This window comes from Pieris napi, chromosome 23 (assembly GCF_905475465.1).
Source record: "Pieris napi chromosome 23, ilPieNapi1.2, whole genome shotgun sequence".
Classification (NCBI taxonomy): domain Eukaryota; kingdom Metazoa; phylum Arthropoda; class Insecta; order Lepidoptera; family Pieridae; genus Pieris; species Pieris napi.
In genome coordinates this window covers 343,029-361,672 of record NC_062256.1, presented here as the reverse complement: position 1 = coordinate 361,672, position 18,644 = coordinate 343,029, and the positions used below count along the sequence as shown (strand labels likewise).

Below are 18,644 nucleotides of genomic sequence, written 5' to 3'. Positions count from 1 at the left end.
AAAATGTGCCCGGCCAAAAAGGTTTGTAATCTCTGACATGTCAAAAAATGTTTACTGTCACAATTCTACGGAATTTTTAATACGCAATAGAAATCAGACATACGTGCTATAACTAACAATCAATTTGCCACTCAAAGGCTCTTCGATTCAGATGCTTAAGGTGAAAATCAAAAAATCAAAGTCTTGTCTTTGCGTTAAGTGACTCTCCCGTCTGTCAAAAACGTATTGCTCTACCGAAGTCATACTTTGCTGTCTCGTTTTTTAATCTTAGCCTGAAGATCGATACAAAGGGATGTACTTCTATCGATCAGTTGATATCGAATATCGGTGAGCTCAGTTGACCATTTAGATAACTAATAACTGTTGACTGTAACATAAGCAGTTAAATTGCAAAACATAGTTATTAAAATATGTTAAAATTGCAGAGGCTGTGAGTTTTATATAAAGGATCAGATTATTTTGAACTTGATATTATATTGTATTTTTTTATATAGTAGTATCGTTACGTTATCAGTATACGGTTATATACTGATTAAATCGCGTTTAAATTTAAACTAAAGTATGTAATCAACTGGTCCGCTAATATATTAATAGTAAGTAGGGTAAAATATATAAGTGATTTGGGTATATATATTATTTATTTGTATATAATCCGGAACATTAAAAAAAAACAACAGTAATGGTTGTATCCAATTTGCAATTATAGTTATAACCTTATGACGGTTAAAACTGAAATATGTGAGTGAGCTAAGTTAGTTGTGTATGCCTGTATAAACTAGCACCCTCGCGCCTACAATAATACAACTTAAAATGTTCACCATCTTTTGCTGAAGATGGAGTGTTTCTTATTAGAGATAATTATTAATATATTTTTTTAAATATCCCGTGATGACACGTCCGTCAAACCCAATTACTAGCATTACACTGAATTGACTTGCTAATTCCTAGTTTAGACGGTTTCAGACTAGCGCATTTTTCTGCGCATATACGGTCGTTTCAACGTACTCGCTTACACGCTACAGTACGCGCGTCAAGACAGAGAACCGGTCACTTTTATACACTCCATCCTGAACTGCGAACTTATACGAGCTTAGAAGCGCGTTAACGCTCGAACGGGTTACCCGTGTGCCAAAACGCACGTTATACCTACATGCGCTTTCAAAGACGAGCTTAATCGCGCGTAAATAACGCTAGTCTTTAACCTCCATTAGCTTAGGGCGCATTTACACGAGCGGTACGATGCCGACGGCAGCCGCCGACGAGTGCAGTTGTTCTGCCGCCGGCATCGTGCCGCTTGTGTAAATGAGCCCTTGGATGTTTCAAATTTTTTTCGCCAAAACTTGGGTCTTGGCCTGCTGCCGGCTTTTCAGTTTGATACGTATTTAGTTTAATACTCGAGTACATGTACGAGTAAAAAAAAGTTGGACGCTGATCTTTTAAGATATATATATATTGCTATAGAATATAGTGCATTTCAGATTGGCGTCTAGACCTAATATGTCAGTCGCTAGAATCTTACGACATGTCGGTGTTGCCATTTACAATGATTTTAGTTTAATATATTGTATTTTAAATAGATACTGTAGTAACGTTACCAAAAATATGTAAATAATAATGTAAATAGAGTACATTGGGATTATGATGTTGTTCAAAACTATAGGTTAATAGTACGTACTTTTTTAAATATTTGCAATTTTTAAAGTAAGGGTACTTATGCTGAGTACAGTTTAAATATTGCCTGTTATTTTGAAACATTTCCACATCTACATTCTATAGTTATTAATTGGCCTAACGGTCTAGATATTAGACCATAAACTCCAAAAAAATGTTAATTTTTGCATAGAAAGCATAGCTGTCAATTGAATTTACTATTTATATGGTTAGTAATAATTTATCTATAGAAATCATTGTAAAGCTATTGTTGTGTCAAATAATAAACTACTGTTGCTTTTTATGTTTCGAATTGTTGTGTAAAATAAAAATTGTTCTTGCCATAAAGTGTTTGAAAAAGTGACCTTTCATTTTTATTTGTTTAATGGCGCTTCTAAACGGGCCATGTTTTGCTGCAATTGATGGCTGCAACACTGTGGCCGGCAACATTGCAAACAATAACAGCCACACTATGCAATATTGCAGTAATGTCCCGGCCATATAGCCAAACATGTTTTGTATAGCCACATATGGCCGATGTTGCCCCGATGGGTGGCCGGACGATCGCTAGGCAATCGAATTCAACTGCAATATTGCACAGCCAGTTCTATTGTTGTTTCAGTCACTCTCTTTGTTATGACACAGTGTATCCTTTTTTACGCGACATGAAGTTTGCTATGAGTGAAGTGTGCCTGTTGCTATATTCGGTGTTTTGCGATCAGCTGCATTTTGACGTTAAATTAAATATTAATTAAAATTCAAGACTCAAATTGTCTACAGTTTCACGCCTATTTAAGTAAGGTCGAATCTACAATCTCTTCTTTTTCTGTTTCTTTTTTAAAACAATATAAGTTGCTGCGACAAGTGTGATTTCGTCAGCCATTGTTGCCAGTTTGTGTAGCCCGTTTAGGAGTCTGCATCATGGGCCATACTATTGCAGACATATTGCAACACATGGCCCAGTCATAGATTGTTCGGCCATCAGCTGCATTAAAATATTTTTGTAATGGCGCCATTATGGCGCTTCTAAACGGGCCATGTTTTGCTGCAATGGCTGACGAAATCACACTTGTCACACTGTCACATTGTGTTTTAAAAAAGAAACAGAAAAAGAAGAGATTGTAGATTCGACCTTACTTAAATAGGCGTGAAACTGTAGACAATTTGAGCCTTGAATTTTAATTAATATTTAATTTAACGTCAAAATGCAGCTGATCGCAAAACACCGAATATAGCAACAGGCACACTTCACTCATAGCAAACTTCATGTCGCGTAAAAAAGGATACACTGTGCCATAACAAAGAGAGTGACTGAAACAACAATAGAACTGGCTGTGCAATATTGCAGTTGAATTCGATAGCCTAGCGATCGTCCGGCAACCCATCGGGACAATATCGGCCATATGTGGCTATACAAAACATGTTTGGCTATATGGCCGGGATATTACTGCAATATGCATATTGTGGCTGCTATTGTTTGCAATGTTGCCGGGCCACAGTGTTGCAGCCATCAATTGCAGTAAAACATGGCCCGTTTAGAAGCGCCATTAAAATCCATCTTTTTGCACCATCTCTCAACGCCCTTCTAATGAGATCATATAAGGTGCTTTCAAAGCTCCCCGACACTAAGATAGATATTATGTCATCCGCATACCCCACTGTGTAGAGATTGCTAGCGTTGAGTCCTGTAATGAGCTCGTGAACTACTAGATTCCGCAATAGCGGCGATAGAACACCGCCTTGTGGGCAACCTCTATTGGCGATACCACGTGTAGTGGTATTTACGGTAAACTGTATAGCTCGTTGTTTTAACATATTATTGATCCATTCTGTGAGAATTTCCCTCTAAATACACTATCGACGGAGTACTACTACTGCAGGTCAATGAAATTAGGGATTTAGGAGTAATACTAGATAGTAATTTATCGTTCATACCTCATTATAATGCAATAGTCAATAAAGCTTCTAGAATGTTAGGTTTCATAAGGCGGTCGACTAAGTGTTTTAAAAATGTGAAGCCTAAAATCATACTTTACAATTCTCTGGTCCGTAGCATTTTGGATTATGGAAGTGTTGTTTGGAACCCTCAATATTCTGTCCATGTTGACAGAATCGAAAGAATTAACCGCCATTTCTCCAAACATCTATGCCGATTAAATAATAACATTAGCTATAAATGCGAGTATGAAAAAAGACTAGCTTTCTTTCACTTGCAATCACTCCGCGATAGCCGCCGCCTTATCGACATTATATTTGTTTACAAAATTTTAAATAACTTGGTAGATTTACCTAATGTTTTAAGTTAAGTGAACTTCCTCTTAAAGAGGAACACAAGAAACACTTCAATCCTTTTTTACGTTCGGGCAGTGAGGACCAACGTCGGTTGTAATGCTCCTCTACACAGATCTCTATCGACATTAAACGACGCTCTGAGTACATGCGAAGCAGATCCATTTAATGACAGTCTCCATGTCTTCAGGCGTAAGATGCTGCAGCCACTGTTGATTCGTGACCAATAGTGATTATTGCAAAGTAGAAAATTATTGTTTTTTTTATATATATATAATTGTAAATTGCATGTTTTTTTTTTATCTAGTTAGTTTTTTTTTACTTTTAATGTTAAGTTATTTTCTCTTCTTTATTGTAATGTTTCCCTTTAAATGTTGTGCACACTTGTTATTGATGCACATGCATGTATCTTGTTTTCTATGTACTGTGTTCTCTGTAAGTGTTTGTATGTGTTTCGTTAGTGTGCCTTTTAAAATAAAATAAAATAAAATAAATGCTCCAAGGGCTGACTGCTTTAATTTCAGAGTTGCCAATGCAATACACAACGTTGTGGAGTGATAATTCTGTTGATTTGCCTGAGCTGTTGAATTGGATGTAGGAATTTAGATTAGGCTTCCTATCTCCAGGTCTCCCAGCCTCTCCATTGTTTTTAGAAAGATTGACGTGCGGCTGACGGGTCTGAAGGATTCTTGGCTTAGTAAATTTAAGATAGATGTATATCTTTAATAAAAGTTGTGTTCTTTGTTCAATCTGTTTGTATCTAGAATATTTTTAACTTTTTGTGAAATTAAGAAAAGTCTTTTAGAAATATGATAATGTTACTTTTCTCGAGAAAATGTTTTTCTGTGTTACTTTTGACTATTGGTATCTGGCATGCATATAAGTGTGTTTCTTCCTCCCGCCAGCCGCCACTCAACGTTTTACTAAAAGATCCAACATCCTATAAACCTATTTATAATAACATAAAAAATACAATTCAAATTTAAATGACAAAATTTAGAGTGAAGTGTAGTACTCCAAAGTAATGAACATTTTCCAAATAAGTTATATATCTATGACTTAATGGTCTATGTTACCAGATCATAAAATTAAAAAAAAGGCATCTATCATTTATCAACATTATTCAACAGTCAACAGTCAACACTGCTTCTGTGGACAAAACCAAAATTTTGCATTTTGTGGAGATTAAGAATTTACTTTAATTGATAATAAAGAAATAAATTTGTTTTCTAAAGTAACAAACACATACAATTGTTGTATTTTCGTTGTAATTGAATATTACTTATTTCAATCATCTTTTCAAAAGTCACCATGTTCCAGTCAACGAGTGAGCTTGCTAATCGTATCCCTATCGAAAAGGAGAAGTCTCCTATTAGTGAAGATAGTGAAACATACGATTGTGATATGTGCGATTCTGGTGGATGGACAAGTGAAACAGAAATCGAAGTACACAAACACATGAAGCATAAACAGGAAATGTTACATTTGCTTTATCAAGACTCCGATGAATTGTGTGAAGTAAGTTAATACCTAAACACTATCATGTCTTAGTGACAAAAGCATACACACAAAAGTAATCTATAATAATCACTTACAGCTTTAAAAGTATTGTATTTGGTCAAATTGTAATATATTTTTTGAAATTTTCAGATATGTCTGAAAAAATTTGATAGTTCAGATGACTTAAAGAAGCATATTAAATCTGAACATCTTCTTAGCTCTGAAGATGCTGTCCGTGTTGAAAGAGAGCTGTTTATTTGCGATATATGTCAGGCTTTCTTCTTCAACAAAAAGCAGTTGGCTGTTCACATAGTCCACTGTCATATCGATATAAAGAAAATAGAGTGTGCTCGCTGCAATCGAACAATACCAGTAAAAAATTTATGGTTTCACTATATACACCATAACATACAGAGTGTTGCTACTTGCGAAATATGTTTTCTTAAGTGTAAAGATCGTAAAGCATTGAAAGAACACATCTTTACCCATAGTAAATATTTTCATTGTGAGATATGTCAATATCAAACAAAAAAGGAGGATTTATTTAATAATCATATTCAGTTGAGACACAAACGAAATTTTTCCAATCTTCCAACATATAATAATATAGACATATATTTTTATCCCACATCTTATACAAAAAAATTGTCTAGGACATCCCATTTCCGTGGGTTGATGCTGTCAAATGATTTTAGAGTTTGTATATTGTGTCGAGAAATTTTTAACAATTTAGTTAAGATGCAAATGCATATATATGAACACGTCATGGGAAATGAAATTATTGAAAATAAGTATCAGTGTATGTGTGGAGAGGTATTCTCAAATAAGGTACTTTTAAAACAGCATGTATTTCAGTTAAAAGGAAACCATGGTCCTAAACATTAAATAATAAGTTGCACAAAATGAGTGTTAAGGTTTTTCTTATATAAAATTATAAAGTATATGGATGACAATTCCCCAAAATACCACATGCCTAGCCTTATATATAGGTATATTAGATACAGGATGAATGGGGACAAAGGATTGTATCTTAAGTTATTTTCCCATAGCAGACATTGAGACATCTTACACTGTTAAACATTACATCTAAGAAAAAATATAATTAACAATGTACATACTTTATTTTAAATTCATAAAAGCAGCTCAGTTCAGTTCAGTTTTAGCATATTTGTCATTTTATTTGTGTGCTTATCATTATGTTGTAAGCTATACTTAAGAATTTAATTTTACTTCAAGTACTATTTATATTTTTTGGTAGATGTAGTATATTTGGTATCTCATTTGATAAGATTGTCTCTTACAATGGCTTTTGTTTTAATTAATTGATATTTGTTTAACATTTCATCAAAAAATTAAATTAATTGTATCTTGTTTTGGAACATATATAATACATTAATTAACTTAACATGAGTATTAGTATTTTTCATAATTTTTTAGGTGAGCAATTTAGAAAATCCTTAGAAATTTGCAAAATATGTTAGGTTAGATAAATTTTAATAAAAAATTAAATTTATAAAACATGTAAAGTTTGTGATCGTTGTGTTTCTAAGGCCCTTTCTCCACTGCTCCGGTCCGGCGTCGGATACCGGAATGAGTCATGAGAAAAATATCGGAAGGAAAAATTGCGCTTCTCCACTATATCCGATCCGAAAATAATCGATACTTGTATATTTATCTTACATGATAAATACCACCACTTATATTAACTAAAACCCATATACTTTATTTTGTTAATAAAACGTTCTAAATTCTGAATACTTTATTGCCCTGGCAAGTTTATTACTTTTTTATATTGTCTATCTTAAAATATTATAATCAACTTAATAAATAGTTCACTAATACTATGGTATAAAAATATAAAGAAATAGCAACATAATTTGGTTTGGTCCAGGTTATCCAGATTCTTTCAAATTAAAGAAAATATAAATAAACATGTGAATAATAATTTATAACCTCTTGGATACTTGGACCGATAAAACACCGCTTTCCGATCTAGCAAGTTATCGGATCGTTAAAAACCAAACGCCAGAGTAGTGGAGAAGTACGTAAGTACTGTTGTGAGTTTCTAAATCGGATCGGTAATTAACGTTTGCCGGACCGGAGCAGTGGAGAAACGGCCTAAGGGGTTCAATGTAGGTATGTATTTTTAGTCAGTTAATTAAAAACAAGGATGTTCAGGATTATAAAAAAAAGTCAAATATAAATGCTCATACTTATATATTAAATGCAAATCCATTATAATGTCCAGTACAATTATTGTCAGAAAATAATAAATTAGGTACCTAATTAATAAATTCTTGCACTGTTTCTGTAATTATTTCCATTGAACTCAGACTCTGGGATAAATACCCAGGAAACATCGTTTTGATAGTTGCTTGAGAATGGGTTTGATCGATAACCATTGAAAGACGGAACAGCAACCACATTAATACATTGGCCATATTTGCCAGAGCCCCAGCTACCACTTTTGTTGGAGCCGCTCTGTCCTTGTCCTTGTCCGCTGCCAGAGCCGGAGCTACCATTACCGTTGGAGCCGCTCTGTCCTTGTCCTTGTCCGCTGCCAGAGCTCCAGGTACTACTGCCGTTGGAGCCGCTCTGTCCTTGTCCTTGTCCGCTGCCAGAGCCGGAGCTACCATTACCGTTGGAGCCGCTCTGTCCTTGTCCTTGTCCGCTGCCAGAGCTCCAGGTACTACTGCCGTTGGAGCCGCTCTGTCCTTGTCCTTGTCCGCTGCCAGAGCCGGAGCTACCATTACCGTTGGAGCCGCTCTGTCCTTGTCCTTGTCCGCTGCCAGAGCTCCAGGTACTACTGCCGTTGGAGCCGCTCTGTCCTTGTCCTTGTCCGCTGCCAGAGCCGGAGCTACCATTACCGTTGGAGCCGCTCTGTCCTTGTCCTTTTCCGCTGCCAGAGCCGGAGCTACCATTACCGTTGGAGCCGCTCTGTCCTTGTCCTTGTCCGCTGCCAGAGCCGGAGCTACCATTACCGTTGGAGCCGCTCTGTCCTTGTCCTTTTCCGCTGCCAGAGCCGGAGCTACCATTACCGTTGGAGCCGCTCTGTCCTTGTCCTTGTCCGCTGCCAGAGCCGGAGCTACCATTACCGTTGGAGCCGCTCTGTCCTTGGCCTTGTCCGCTGCCAGAGCCGGAGCTACCATTACCGTTGGAGCCGCTCTGTCCTTGTCCTTTTCCGCTGCCAGAGCCGGAGCTACCATTACCGTTGGAGCCGCTCTGTCCTTGGCCTTGTCCGCTGCCAGAGCTCCAGGTAGTACTGCCGTTGGAGCCGCTCTGTCCTTGTCCTTGTCCGCTGCCAGAGCCGGAGCTACCATTACCGTTGGAGCCGCTCTGTCCTTGTCCTTGTCCGCTGCCAGAGCCGGAGCTACCATTACCGTTGGAGCCGCTCTGTCCTTGGCCTTGTCCGCTGCCAGAACTCCAGGTACTACTGCCGTTGGAGCCGCTCTGTCCTTGTCCTTGTCCGCTGCCAGAGCCGGAGCTACCATTACCGTTAGAGCCGCTCTGTCCTTGTCCTTGTCCGCTGCCAGAGCTCCAGGTACTACTGCCGTTGGAGCCGCTCTGTCCTTGGCCTTTTCCGCTGCCAGAGCCGGAGCTACCATTACCGTTGGAGCCGCTCTGTCCTTGGCCTTGTCCGCTGCCAGAGCTCCAGGTAGTACTGCCGTTGGAGCCGCTCTGTCCTTGTCCTTGTCCGCTGCCAGAGCCGGAGCTACCATTACCGTTGGAGCCGCTCTGTCCTTGTCCTTTTCCGCTGCCAGAGCCGGAGCTACCATTACCGTTGGAGCCGCTCTGTCCTTGTCCTTTTCCGCTGCCAGAGCCGGAGCTACCATTACCGTTGGAGCCGCTCTGTCCTTGGCCTTGTCCGCTGCCAGAGCTCCAGGTAGTACTGCCGTTGGAGCCGCTCTGTCCTTGTCCTTGTCCGCTGCCAGAGCCGGAGCTACCATTACCGTTGGAGCCGCTCTGTCCTTGGCCTTTTCCGCTGCCAGAGCCGGAGCTACCATTACCGTTGGAGCCGCTCTGTCCTTGGCCTTGTCCGCTGCCAGAGCTCCAGGTAGTACTGCCGTTGGAGCCGCTCTGTCCTTGTCCTTGTCCGCTGCCAGAGCCGGAGCTACCATTACCGTTGGAGCCGCTCTGTCCTTGTCCTTTTCCGCTGCCAGAGCCGGAGCTACCATTACCGTTGGAGCCGCTCTGTCCTTGGCCTTGTCCGCTGCCAGAGCTCCAGGTAGTACTGCCGTTGGAGCCGCTCTGTCCTTGTCCTTGTCCGCTGCCAGAGCCGGAGCTACCATTACCGTTGGAGCCGCTCTGTCCTAGGCCTTGTCCGCTGCCAGAGCCGGAGCTACCATTACCGTTGGAGCCGCTCTGTCCTTGGCCTTGTCCGCTGCCAGAGCTCCAGGTAGTACTGCCGTTGGAGCCGCTCTGTCCTTGTCCTTGTCCGCTGCCAGAGCCGGAGCTACCATTACCGTTGGAGCCGCTCTGTCCTAGGCCTTGTCCGCTGCCAGAGCCGGAGCTACCATTACCGTTGGAGCCGCTCTGTCCTTGGCCTTGTCCGCTGCCAGAGCTCCAGGTAGTACTGCCGTTGGAGCCGCTCTGTCCTTGTCCTTGTCCGCTGCCAGAGCCGGAGCTACCATTACCGTTGGAGCCGCTCTGTCCTAGGCCTTGTCCGCTGCCAGAGCCGGAGCTACCATTACCGTTGGAGCCGCTCTGTCCTTGTCCTTGTCCGCTGCCAGAGCTCCAGGTAGTACTGCCGTTGGAATCGCTCTGTCCTTGTCCTTGTCCGCTGCCAGAGTCGGAGCTACCATTACCGTTGGAGCCGCTCTGTCCTTGTCCTTGTCCGCTGCCAGAGCCGAAGCTACCATTACCGTTGGAGCCGCTCTGTCCTTGGCCTTGTCCGCTGCCAGAGCCGGAGCTACCATTACCGTTGGAGCCGCTCTGTCCTTGTCCTTTTCCGCTGCCAGAGCCGGAGCTACCAGTACCGTTGGAGCCGCTCTGTCCTTGTCCTTTTCCGCTGCCAGAGCCGGAGCTACCATTACCGTTGGAGCCGCTCTGTCCTTGTCCTTTTCCGCTGCCAGAGCCGGAGCTACCATTACCGTTGGAGCCGCTCTGTCCTTGGCCTTGTCCGCTGCCAGAGCTCCAGGTAGTACTGCCGTTGGAGCCGCTCTGTCCTTGTCCTTGTCCGCTGCCAGAGCCGGAGCTACCATTACCGTTGGAGCCGCTCTGTCCTTGTCCTTGTCCGCTGCCAGAGCTCCAGGTAGTACTGCCGTTGGAGCCGCTCTGTCCTTGTCCTTGTCCGCTGCCAGAGCCGGAGCTACCATTACCGTTGGAGCCGCTCTGTCCTTGTCCTTGTCCGCTGCCAGAGCCGGAGCTACCATTACCGTTGGAGCCGCTCTGTCCTTGGCCTTTTCCGCTGCCAGAGCCGGAGCTACCATTACCGTTGGAGCCGCTCTGTCCTTGTCCTTTTCCGCTGCCAGAGCCGGAGCTACCATTACCGTTGGAGCCGCTCTGTCCTTGGCCTTGTCCGCTGCCAGAGCTCCAGGTAGTACTGCCGTTGGAGCCGCTCTGTCCTTGGCCTTGTCCGCTGCCAGAGCCGGAGCTACCATTACCGTTGGAGCCGCTCTGTCCTTGTCCTTTTCCGCTGCCAGAGCCGGAGCTACCATTACCGTTGGAGCCGCTCTGTCCTTGGCCTTGTCCGCTGCCAGAGCTCCAGGTAGTACTGCCGTTGGAGCCGCTCTGTCCTTGTCCTTGTCCGCTGCCAGAGCTCCAGGTAGTACTGCCGTTGGAGCCGCTCTGTCCTTGGCCTTGTCCGCTGCCAGAGCCGGAGCTACCATTACCGTTGGAGCCGCTCTGTCCTTGTCCTTGTCCGCTGCCAGAGCTCCAGGTAGTACTGCCGTTGGAGCTGCTCTGTCCTTGTCCTTGTCCGCTGCCAGAGCTCCAGGTACTACTGCCGTTGGAGCTGCTCTGTCCTTGTCCTTGACCGCTACCAGAGCTCCAGGTACTACTGCCGTTGGAGCTGCTCTGTCCTTGTCCTTGTCCGCTGCCAGAGCTCCAGGTAGTACTGCCGTTGGAGCCGCTCTGTCCTTGTCCTTGTCCGCTGCCAGAGCCGGAGCTACCATTACCGTTGGAGCCGCTCTGTCCTTGTCCTTGTCCGCTGCCAGAGCTCCAGGTAGTACTGCCGTTGGAGCCGCTCTGTCCTTGGCCTTGTCCACTGCCAGAGCTCCAGGTAGTACTGCCGTTGGAGCCGCTCTGTCCTTGGCCTTGTCCGCTGCCAGAGCCGGAGCTACCATTACCGTTGGAGCCGCTCTGTCCTTGTCCTTGTCCGCTGCCAGAGCTCCAGGTAGTACTGCCGTTGGAGCCGCTCTGTCCTTGTCCTTGTCCGCTGCCAGAGCCGGAGCTACCATTACCGTTGGATCCGCTCTGTCCTTGGCCTTGTCCGCTGCCAGAGCCGGAGCTACCATTACCGTTGGAGCCGCTCTGTCCTTGGCCTTGTCCGCTGCCAGAGCCGGAGCTACCATTACCGTTGGAGCCGCTCTGTCCTTGGCCTTGTCCGCTGCCAGAGCTCCAGGTAGTACTGCCGTTGGAGCCGCTCTGTCCTTGTCCTTGTCCGCTGCCAGAGCCGGAGCTACCATTACCGTTGGAGCCGCTCTGTCCTTGGCCTTTTCCGCTGCCAGAGCCGGAGCTACCATTACCGTTGGAGCCGCTCTGTCCTTGTCCTTGTCCGCTGCCAGAGCCGGAGCTACCATTACCGTTGGAGCCGCTCTGTCCTTGTCCTTGTCCGCTGCCAGAGCCGGAGCTACCATTACCGTTGGAGCCGCTCTGTCCTTGTCCTTGTCCGCTGCCAGAGCTCCAGGTAGTACTGCCGTTGGAGCCGCTCTGTCCTTGTCCTTGTCCGCTGCCAGAGCCGGAGCTACCATTACCTTTGGAGCCGCTCTGTCCTTGTCCTTGTCCGCTGCCAGAGCTCCAGGTAGTACTGCCGTTGGAGCCGCTCTGTCCTTGTCCTTGTCCGCTGCCAGAGCCGGAGCTACCATTGCCGTTGGAGCCGCTCTGTCCTTGTCCTTGTCCGCTGCCAGAGCTCCAGGTAGTACTGCCGTTGGAGCCGCTCTGTCCTTGTCCTTGTCCGCTGCCAGAGCCGGAGCTACCATTACCGTTGGAGCCGCTCTGTCCTTGTCCTTGTCCGCTGCCAGAGCTCCAGGTAGTACTGCCGTTGGAGCCGCTCTGTCCTTGTCCTTGTCCGCTGCCAGAGCCGGAGCTACCATTACCGTTGGAGCCGCTCTGTCCTTGTCCTTGTCCGCTGCCAGAGCTCCAGGTAGTACTGCCGTTGGAGCCGCTCTGTCCTTGTCCTTGTCCGCTGCCAGAGCCGGAGCTACCATTACCGTTGGAGCCGCTCTGTCCTTGTCCTTGTCCGCTGCCAGAGCCGGAGCTACCATTACCGTTGGAGCCGCTCTGTCCTTGTCCTTGTCCGCTGCCAGAGCCGGAGCTACCATTACCGTTGGAGCCGCTCTGTCCTTGTCCTTGTCCGCTGCCAGAGCTCCAGGTAGTACTGCCGTTGGAGCCGCTCTGTCCTTGTCCTTGTCCGCTGCCAGAGCCGGAGCTACCATTACCGTTGGAGCCGCTCTGTCCTTGTCCTTGTCCGCTGCCAGAACTCCAGGTAGTACTGCCGTTGGAGCCGCTCTGTCCTTGTCCTTGTCCGCTGCCAGAGCCGGAGCTACCATTACCGTTGGAGCCGCTCTGTCCTTGTCCTTGTCCGCTGCCAGAGCTCCAGGTAGTACTGCCGTTGGAGCCGCTCTGTCCTTGGCCTTGTCCACTGCCAGAGCCGGAGCTGCCGTCATTATCATCATCATCGTTATCATCATTCCAATCACCTAAATCAATGTCTTTATCGTCACCGTCATTGCTATCGATTGGATTAAATGGTCCTCTGATACCATTACATGGTTTTATTATTAGGTTCACTTCCTGCCACAAGTGCAAGACACCTGCAAAAGAAAACAAGTTGAAATTTATGAATAAATTTTTTAGTATGTAGTCATATTGATTCTTCCTTTTACTATATTATATATATATATAATTTATAACACATTCTAGGTTAGTAGCTAGTTAGTTAGCTAGAAGTTACTCCTAACTTTCAATAGATCAGCGATAACTTCTTACCTGAATAGCCGTGTTTGTGAAGAATTGGGTGGCATGTCTTGATTATTCCCAAAGAAACTGAAGCTCCCACTATAAAAATAATACGCTAGATATATGAATTATTTCTGTTCAGGCATATATAATATTTTTTTTAAAATTAATTTAAAATCATTCAAAGGGAAGGTGATGCGATGTAGTTTTCTAAATTAAAATGGTAATATTAAATATACTTACAGTCCGCTTTGTAGGAGTTTCCGAAAGCACCGATCAATATGGTAACTGAAATAAGAATAATTATTAGAAAAACAACAAAAGCAGCTGTCTTTGCAACAAGAGAACATTTTGTAAAAAATATCTTAAGATTAAGCATTTTGTGTGATAAAATTGGTTAAGCATTTCATGTTTAATCTTGGGAGACAACTTTACTCAGAGTAGCGCCATTTACGCGTGTCTTGCGCATCCTTAATATTATTGCATGTGAGACGGATATTTAGTCGCACACTGGCTGAATTCGTAAGAATTGCATTATAATAAGTTATAAAAAGGTTTGGTTTTATTGTTTTGTTCATATTATGTTTTTAGTTAAATTTTTATAGTTATAAGTTTCCTTTTGTATTAGTATTAAGTTAAATAGGAAATAAATAAATAGTAGAAAACTGCATTAGTTTTGTTAATAATACCAGTTATAGTTTTTTCAACCTGAAAAGTTGGTAATCGAACCACTGAATTAAAAGGTGTGTTAACTGTTAAGAAACGTAACAAATTACATGACCTTAGTCGTTAAATGTGATAAATGTGAAGAATCATACCTTGCAAGAACACCCAGTTGAACGAATTCTTGTTGATGTTTTGTCTGTCTGTAAAATAAATATTTCTTCAGTGATAATACTTAGTGTATTAGTAAATTACGACAAAAGAATGAAGAAATTGTTTATTACGTAGTATAATGGAAACAATAGTTTTCAATTAACACCTTACAATCAGTTGCAAGAGAAATATAGACGAAGAAGCATACACATAGCACATTGTCTTATTATGTGATAATAACATAGGTGTAGTTTTATAGTAAAATTTAAAGAAAGCGAAGACTGGCGAATATATAAAAAAAACTTTAGAGGTGTCAAGGGACACCCGGATGGAACGAAATTCCTTTCGATTAATTTATATGTTAATTGGTATCATAACAGTATGATAGATTTTCTCGACACCAATCTTACGACGAAAAAAAAGCCAACATCACGAGGTGTTCCCAGGCGGTCACCCATCCAAGTACTGACCTCGCCCGACGTTGCTTAACTTCGGTGATCGGACGAGAACCGGTGTATTACTATTGTAATACACCGGTTCTCGTTTTTTTGCTATTGCAAATAGCAAAAAAGTGTCGTGACAACTTTTCGTAAGAATATTTTCCGTCTAGCCTCCTTTCACAACGCGCGATAAGGAACTTCGTTCCAATACTTACTGTCAATTCCCTGTGCAATTTCCAGACCAATCTTGAACATCACGTAAATGAAGCCCTTTGTGGAACCGATTCCTGAAAAGATCAATTTAGAAGTTTAAAAGTGGGTTATTTTTATGTACGCTAACCACTAAAAGATTAGACATGGTACTTAAATTGTCAATAATAAGTTATCTATGTAAGTTATAAATAGTATATAATATAAAATAGTTTTTGATTCTCCGGGTATCGAACATGGATAAAAATTGTGTAATTGCCAGTGATTCTCACCTTTGCCATCAGTGTATTTGTGGATGTGTGCATTGACAAGTTTAACCGCGTTGATTACTTGGAATCGCTGAACGATTTCGAGAGAATTCTTGCCGCATCCTTTTATTCCAAACTGAGAGAAGTCCCGTCCGCAGAATGGCGGTGTGGTTCCTGAAAATGGTAATGTCGATAAAACTAACATATTTTTACACTTTGGAGTAATCTAGATAAGGTAAAGAAATATAGACCTCAGCTGAGTCAATAATCTGTCTGGTTTTAGAAATATTAAGATAAAAATCGGTAATAAATATCAGTTTGGTAAGCTCATCGGTGCACAGCTCTGACTCTGAGGAAGGACCTCAAGTGTTACAGTATTACGCTTCAGTCACTAGGCCAATACAATAGATGTGGTTTGGTATTCTGCGCAAAGATACGCGTACGCTAAACTTAATAGACAAAACTTGGTATGTCTAATTAACTATGATATTTTGAAACTAACCCTTATTATTGAGGCACACGGAGATTCTTGAGTATGCAATCACCACTGAAAGTTAATAAAGTTTTAGTATAAGGATTTTTATTCCATTACATTCATAAAAACTTTAATTTTTGTACAAACTTATGTAAAATTTATTGTATTACTTGACACCAATTGATATGTAATTAATATTCATAATACTTACATCTTGCGAGCAGTGAACCATCTGAAAACAAAGTATGAATTAAGTTTCAAGGCATACTACAAAATAGCAATACTATACGATATGAAAATGTGTAGGCTGATACTGATAGACTTTCCAATTTGGATGTCTTTATAGAAGTTTTTCTGTTCCTCTTTCGTTGAGTATCAATAATAATTTTATCAAGTTTTTTTTAAATTATATTATTACTTACATCCATCGACGTGTGTATCAATGATGCCACCCAATCCTGTGATCACTGGAAGGAAATGAAAGTACAGTTTACTTAAAGTAAAACTCTAATAACAGTAACAAAATATCGGTACCAACTCTAATACAAGTTTGAGTGAGAGTTTAAATCTAACTCGGCAATTATTATTTAACATTTTTTAAAGCGTAATCGGCAGAAATTATATTAATACTTACAATTCGGCACCAATCCATAGATGTCATTGATATGACGTGGTTTCTCTGTAAAAAAAATATAATTAAATAAACTTCACTTGTTATATTATTATGATAAATGCAGCATAAATTAATCTATTTTACTTTGAACTTTTGCAAAAGAATTTCAATCTATCTTTGAGCTTAATTAGAGTAGACGAATAGGAGATATTTTCTTATCAGCTAGAAGTGAGAAGTTATATTAAGTTTGGGTTACGTTTTTATCACAAATATAAGTATGTATAGTTAGAATATAACTTACTGTATCCAAGCAATAACTTGTGTGTATCATGGTCGCATATTCTGTTGTTGACTGAAAAAAATATTTTTTGTATTAACGAAGTAAATGTGGGAATAATGTGAAATGTCATTAGAAGCTTAAGTGTTGAATGTATTTAATAATGTTTTCGAATTGGCTTAGCATGTCCTGTAGATGATTCTTAGATGTAGTATATATTCTTAAAAGAGATATTATAAAATATGTTTTTATTGTATTCAAAATTCATTGAATCAATTAACTCGTGTGAGGTTAAAAGTGTTGGCGTATAATAAAGTTTCTACTCACGTCTATGTTTCCTGAAGATCAGATTTAATCCTCCGGAAATACCAATTCCAAGCTGTTTAAAGATAATTAATATTAAAATACTTTATTATTAGTACCATTCGTATACAAAAGCTTTCCAATGTCTTATAATTTATTTAAATTAATTAATATAACAAAATCCCACTTTAGGTGATTAATATTAAAAAAAATTAGAAACAAAAATATTTTCTAATATTTCGCTATGTGAAAAATAATTGGAAAAAAAGGTTTTCGGTTTGGAAGAGAATAATATTATCAGTTATACAAAAGGATGCCACATACACACATTGAGCTTGACGATCCTTCGTCACGTTAAGCTTTTAAGAGTTGAGTTTGAACTTACTTGTTTCTTAATCCTTAGCCCACCAAGAAGATCGTGGTGGTGGTGTTGGTGATGGAATGTTGGAGTACTTGATACTACGGTGACCTGGAAATATAAAATAACGTTATTTGGTTTTATTTAAACAATTAATAAACTATGGGATCAAATGGGGATGGCTATCAAATGCGGTGATAGTTTTTGTCACCCTGATTAAATATTTTTTTATACATCCTACAATTAAAAACTAAAATACTAGTTAAAGACTTAAATTGGCGCCTGATAGATAGTACCGGTGACCCCAGAGTTGGTGCTTTCCTCGTTAAACGAATAGGAATCGCAATACACCGAGAAAATCCCAGCATTAAAGGTTATTTATTGCAAGCACAGGTACCAAAGTTTTCAATTGGATTTAATTTTCTAAAAATATTATTATATTATATTCTTAAATAGTACTTGTTTAAGATGTTCAAATGTTCGCCAACATTCTATAAATTGGTTAATTGGTTTGGTTCTTGCTATTACATTAAAAACAAACGAAAAATTGTTATATAATATTTGGATTTATAATAATATTATTTTTCAATAATTTAAACTATGAAAATTATTTATTAAGATAATGCAATCCTTATAAATATTGTTTTATAACTGAATGATATAAATCTTATACTTACCAAGGCCAAAGCCAAGAGGACTTTACAAGACACCATGGTCACTGTGAAGTGAAACTTAATTTTTCCAAAAGAAATATCCTCTTTTATACCGATTAGTGAATTAAAACATTATTTACACAAGTGTTCGTGAAAGTAAACAATTTTCATGAACGCTCTTGTTTAATCAGAGTTTGAGTGTGGTTCCGTAAAAAAATATTGCTATTTTGTCATTCATATCGTATCATTTAGGGGGTGTTTGTTCAGTTTTCGCAATTCTGGGTACATTGGATTTCCCTAAGAGACACTCAGAATATACGGGGAAGACGCATAAGAAATATTTGCGAAATGATCAGTCAGTCAATCATAGAAACAAAAGTACATAAGTAATATATATATATACTATATTATAATGTATATACAATATATTTTATTTATTCAACTAAACATAACAATCAAATATATAGTATTTACAATTTTCTTAACCAAACAGTAATTGTTGGCGACTCATAGATAAAAATAGTATTAAGTTAAATAAGAATATTGTTAGTAGCTCATAAGTAGAAATTAAGTATATATTATAAATAAGTTAGGTAAAAATATGTAAAGAAAAATATAGTTAAATAAATTATAAAATGCTTCGCCGAATAAAAGGGTCGCGTAGCTCTCGTCGCGGTATACGCGCGCAGATGTC

At 40.8% G+C, this 18,644-nt stretch overlaps 2 protein-coding genes across 51 annotated transcripts; one reads left to right on the top strand and one right to left on the bottom strand.

The window, feature by feature from the left end:
- The first annotated feature begins 5,046 nt into the window (after window positions 1-5,046).
- Window positions 5,047-7,748, top strand: LOC125061218 (zinc finger and BTB domain-containing protein 11-like). Its single transcript, XM_047666522.1, has 2 exons — window positions 5,047-5,457; window positions 5,590-7,748. The coding sequence occupies exons 1-2, from the start codon at window positions 5,251-5,253 to the stop codon at window positions 6,322-6,324; spliced, it is 942 nt and encodes a 313-aa protein (XP_047522478.1). The 5' UTR covers window positions 5,047-5,250; the 3' UTR covers window positions 6,325-7,748.
- On the bottom strand, window positions 7,640-18,055 carry LOC125061214 (hornerin-like). 50 transcript variants are annotated; one of them, XM_047666501.1, is made up of 18 exons: window positions 17,975-18,055; window positions 17,325-17,408; window positions 16,964-17,015; window positions 16,661-16,711; window positions 16,381-16,425; window positions 16,169-16,213; window positions 15,958-15,978; window positions 15,774-15,818; window positions 15,296-15,445; window positions 15,029-15,100; window positions 14,376-14,423; window positions 13,801-13,845; window positions 13,588-13,656; window positions 10,326-13,412; window positions 9,471-10,154; window positions 9,351-9,413; window positions 8,895-9,293; window positions 7,640-8,837 (listed from the first exon to the last, which is right to left on the bottom strand). In XM_047666501.1, the coding sequence occupies exons 1-18, from the start codon at window positions 18,008-18,010 to the stop codon at window positions 7,726-7,728; spliced, it is 6,108 nt and encodes a 2,035-aa protein (XP_047522457.1). In that variant the 5' UTR covers window positions 18,011-18,055; the 3' UTR covers window positions 7,640-7,725. The 50 variants fall into 50 exon arrangements, with proteins under 50 accessions (XP_047522457.1, XP_047522460.1, XP_047522459.1 ...); XM_047666504.1 differs by having other exon boundaries at window positions 8,895-9,464; window positions 9,522-9,584; window positions 9,642-10,154; XM_047666503.1 differs by having other exon boundaries at window positions 8,895-9,698; window positions 9,756-9,806; window positions 9,864-10,154.
- Window positions 18,056-18,644: the final 589 nt, after the last annotated feature.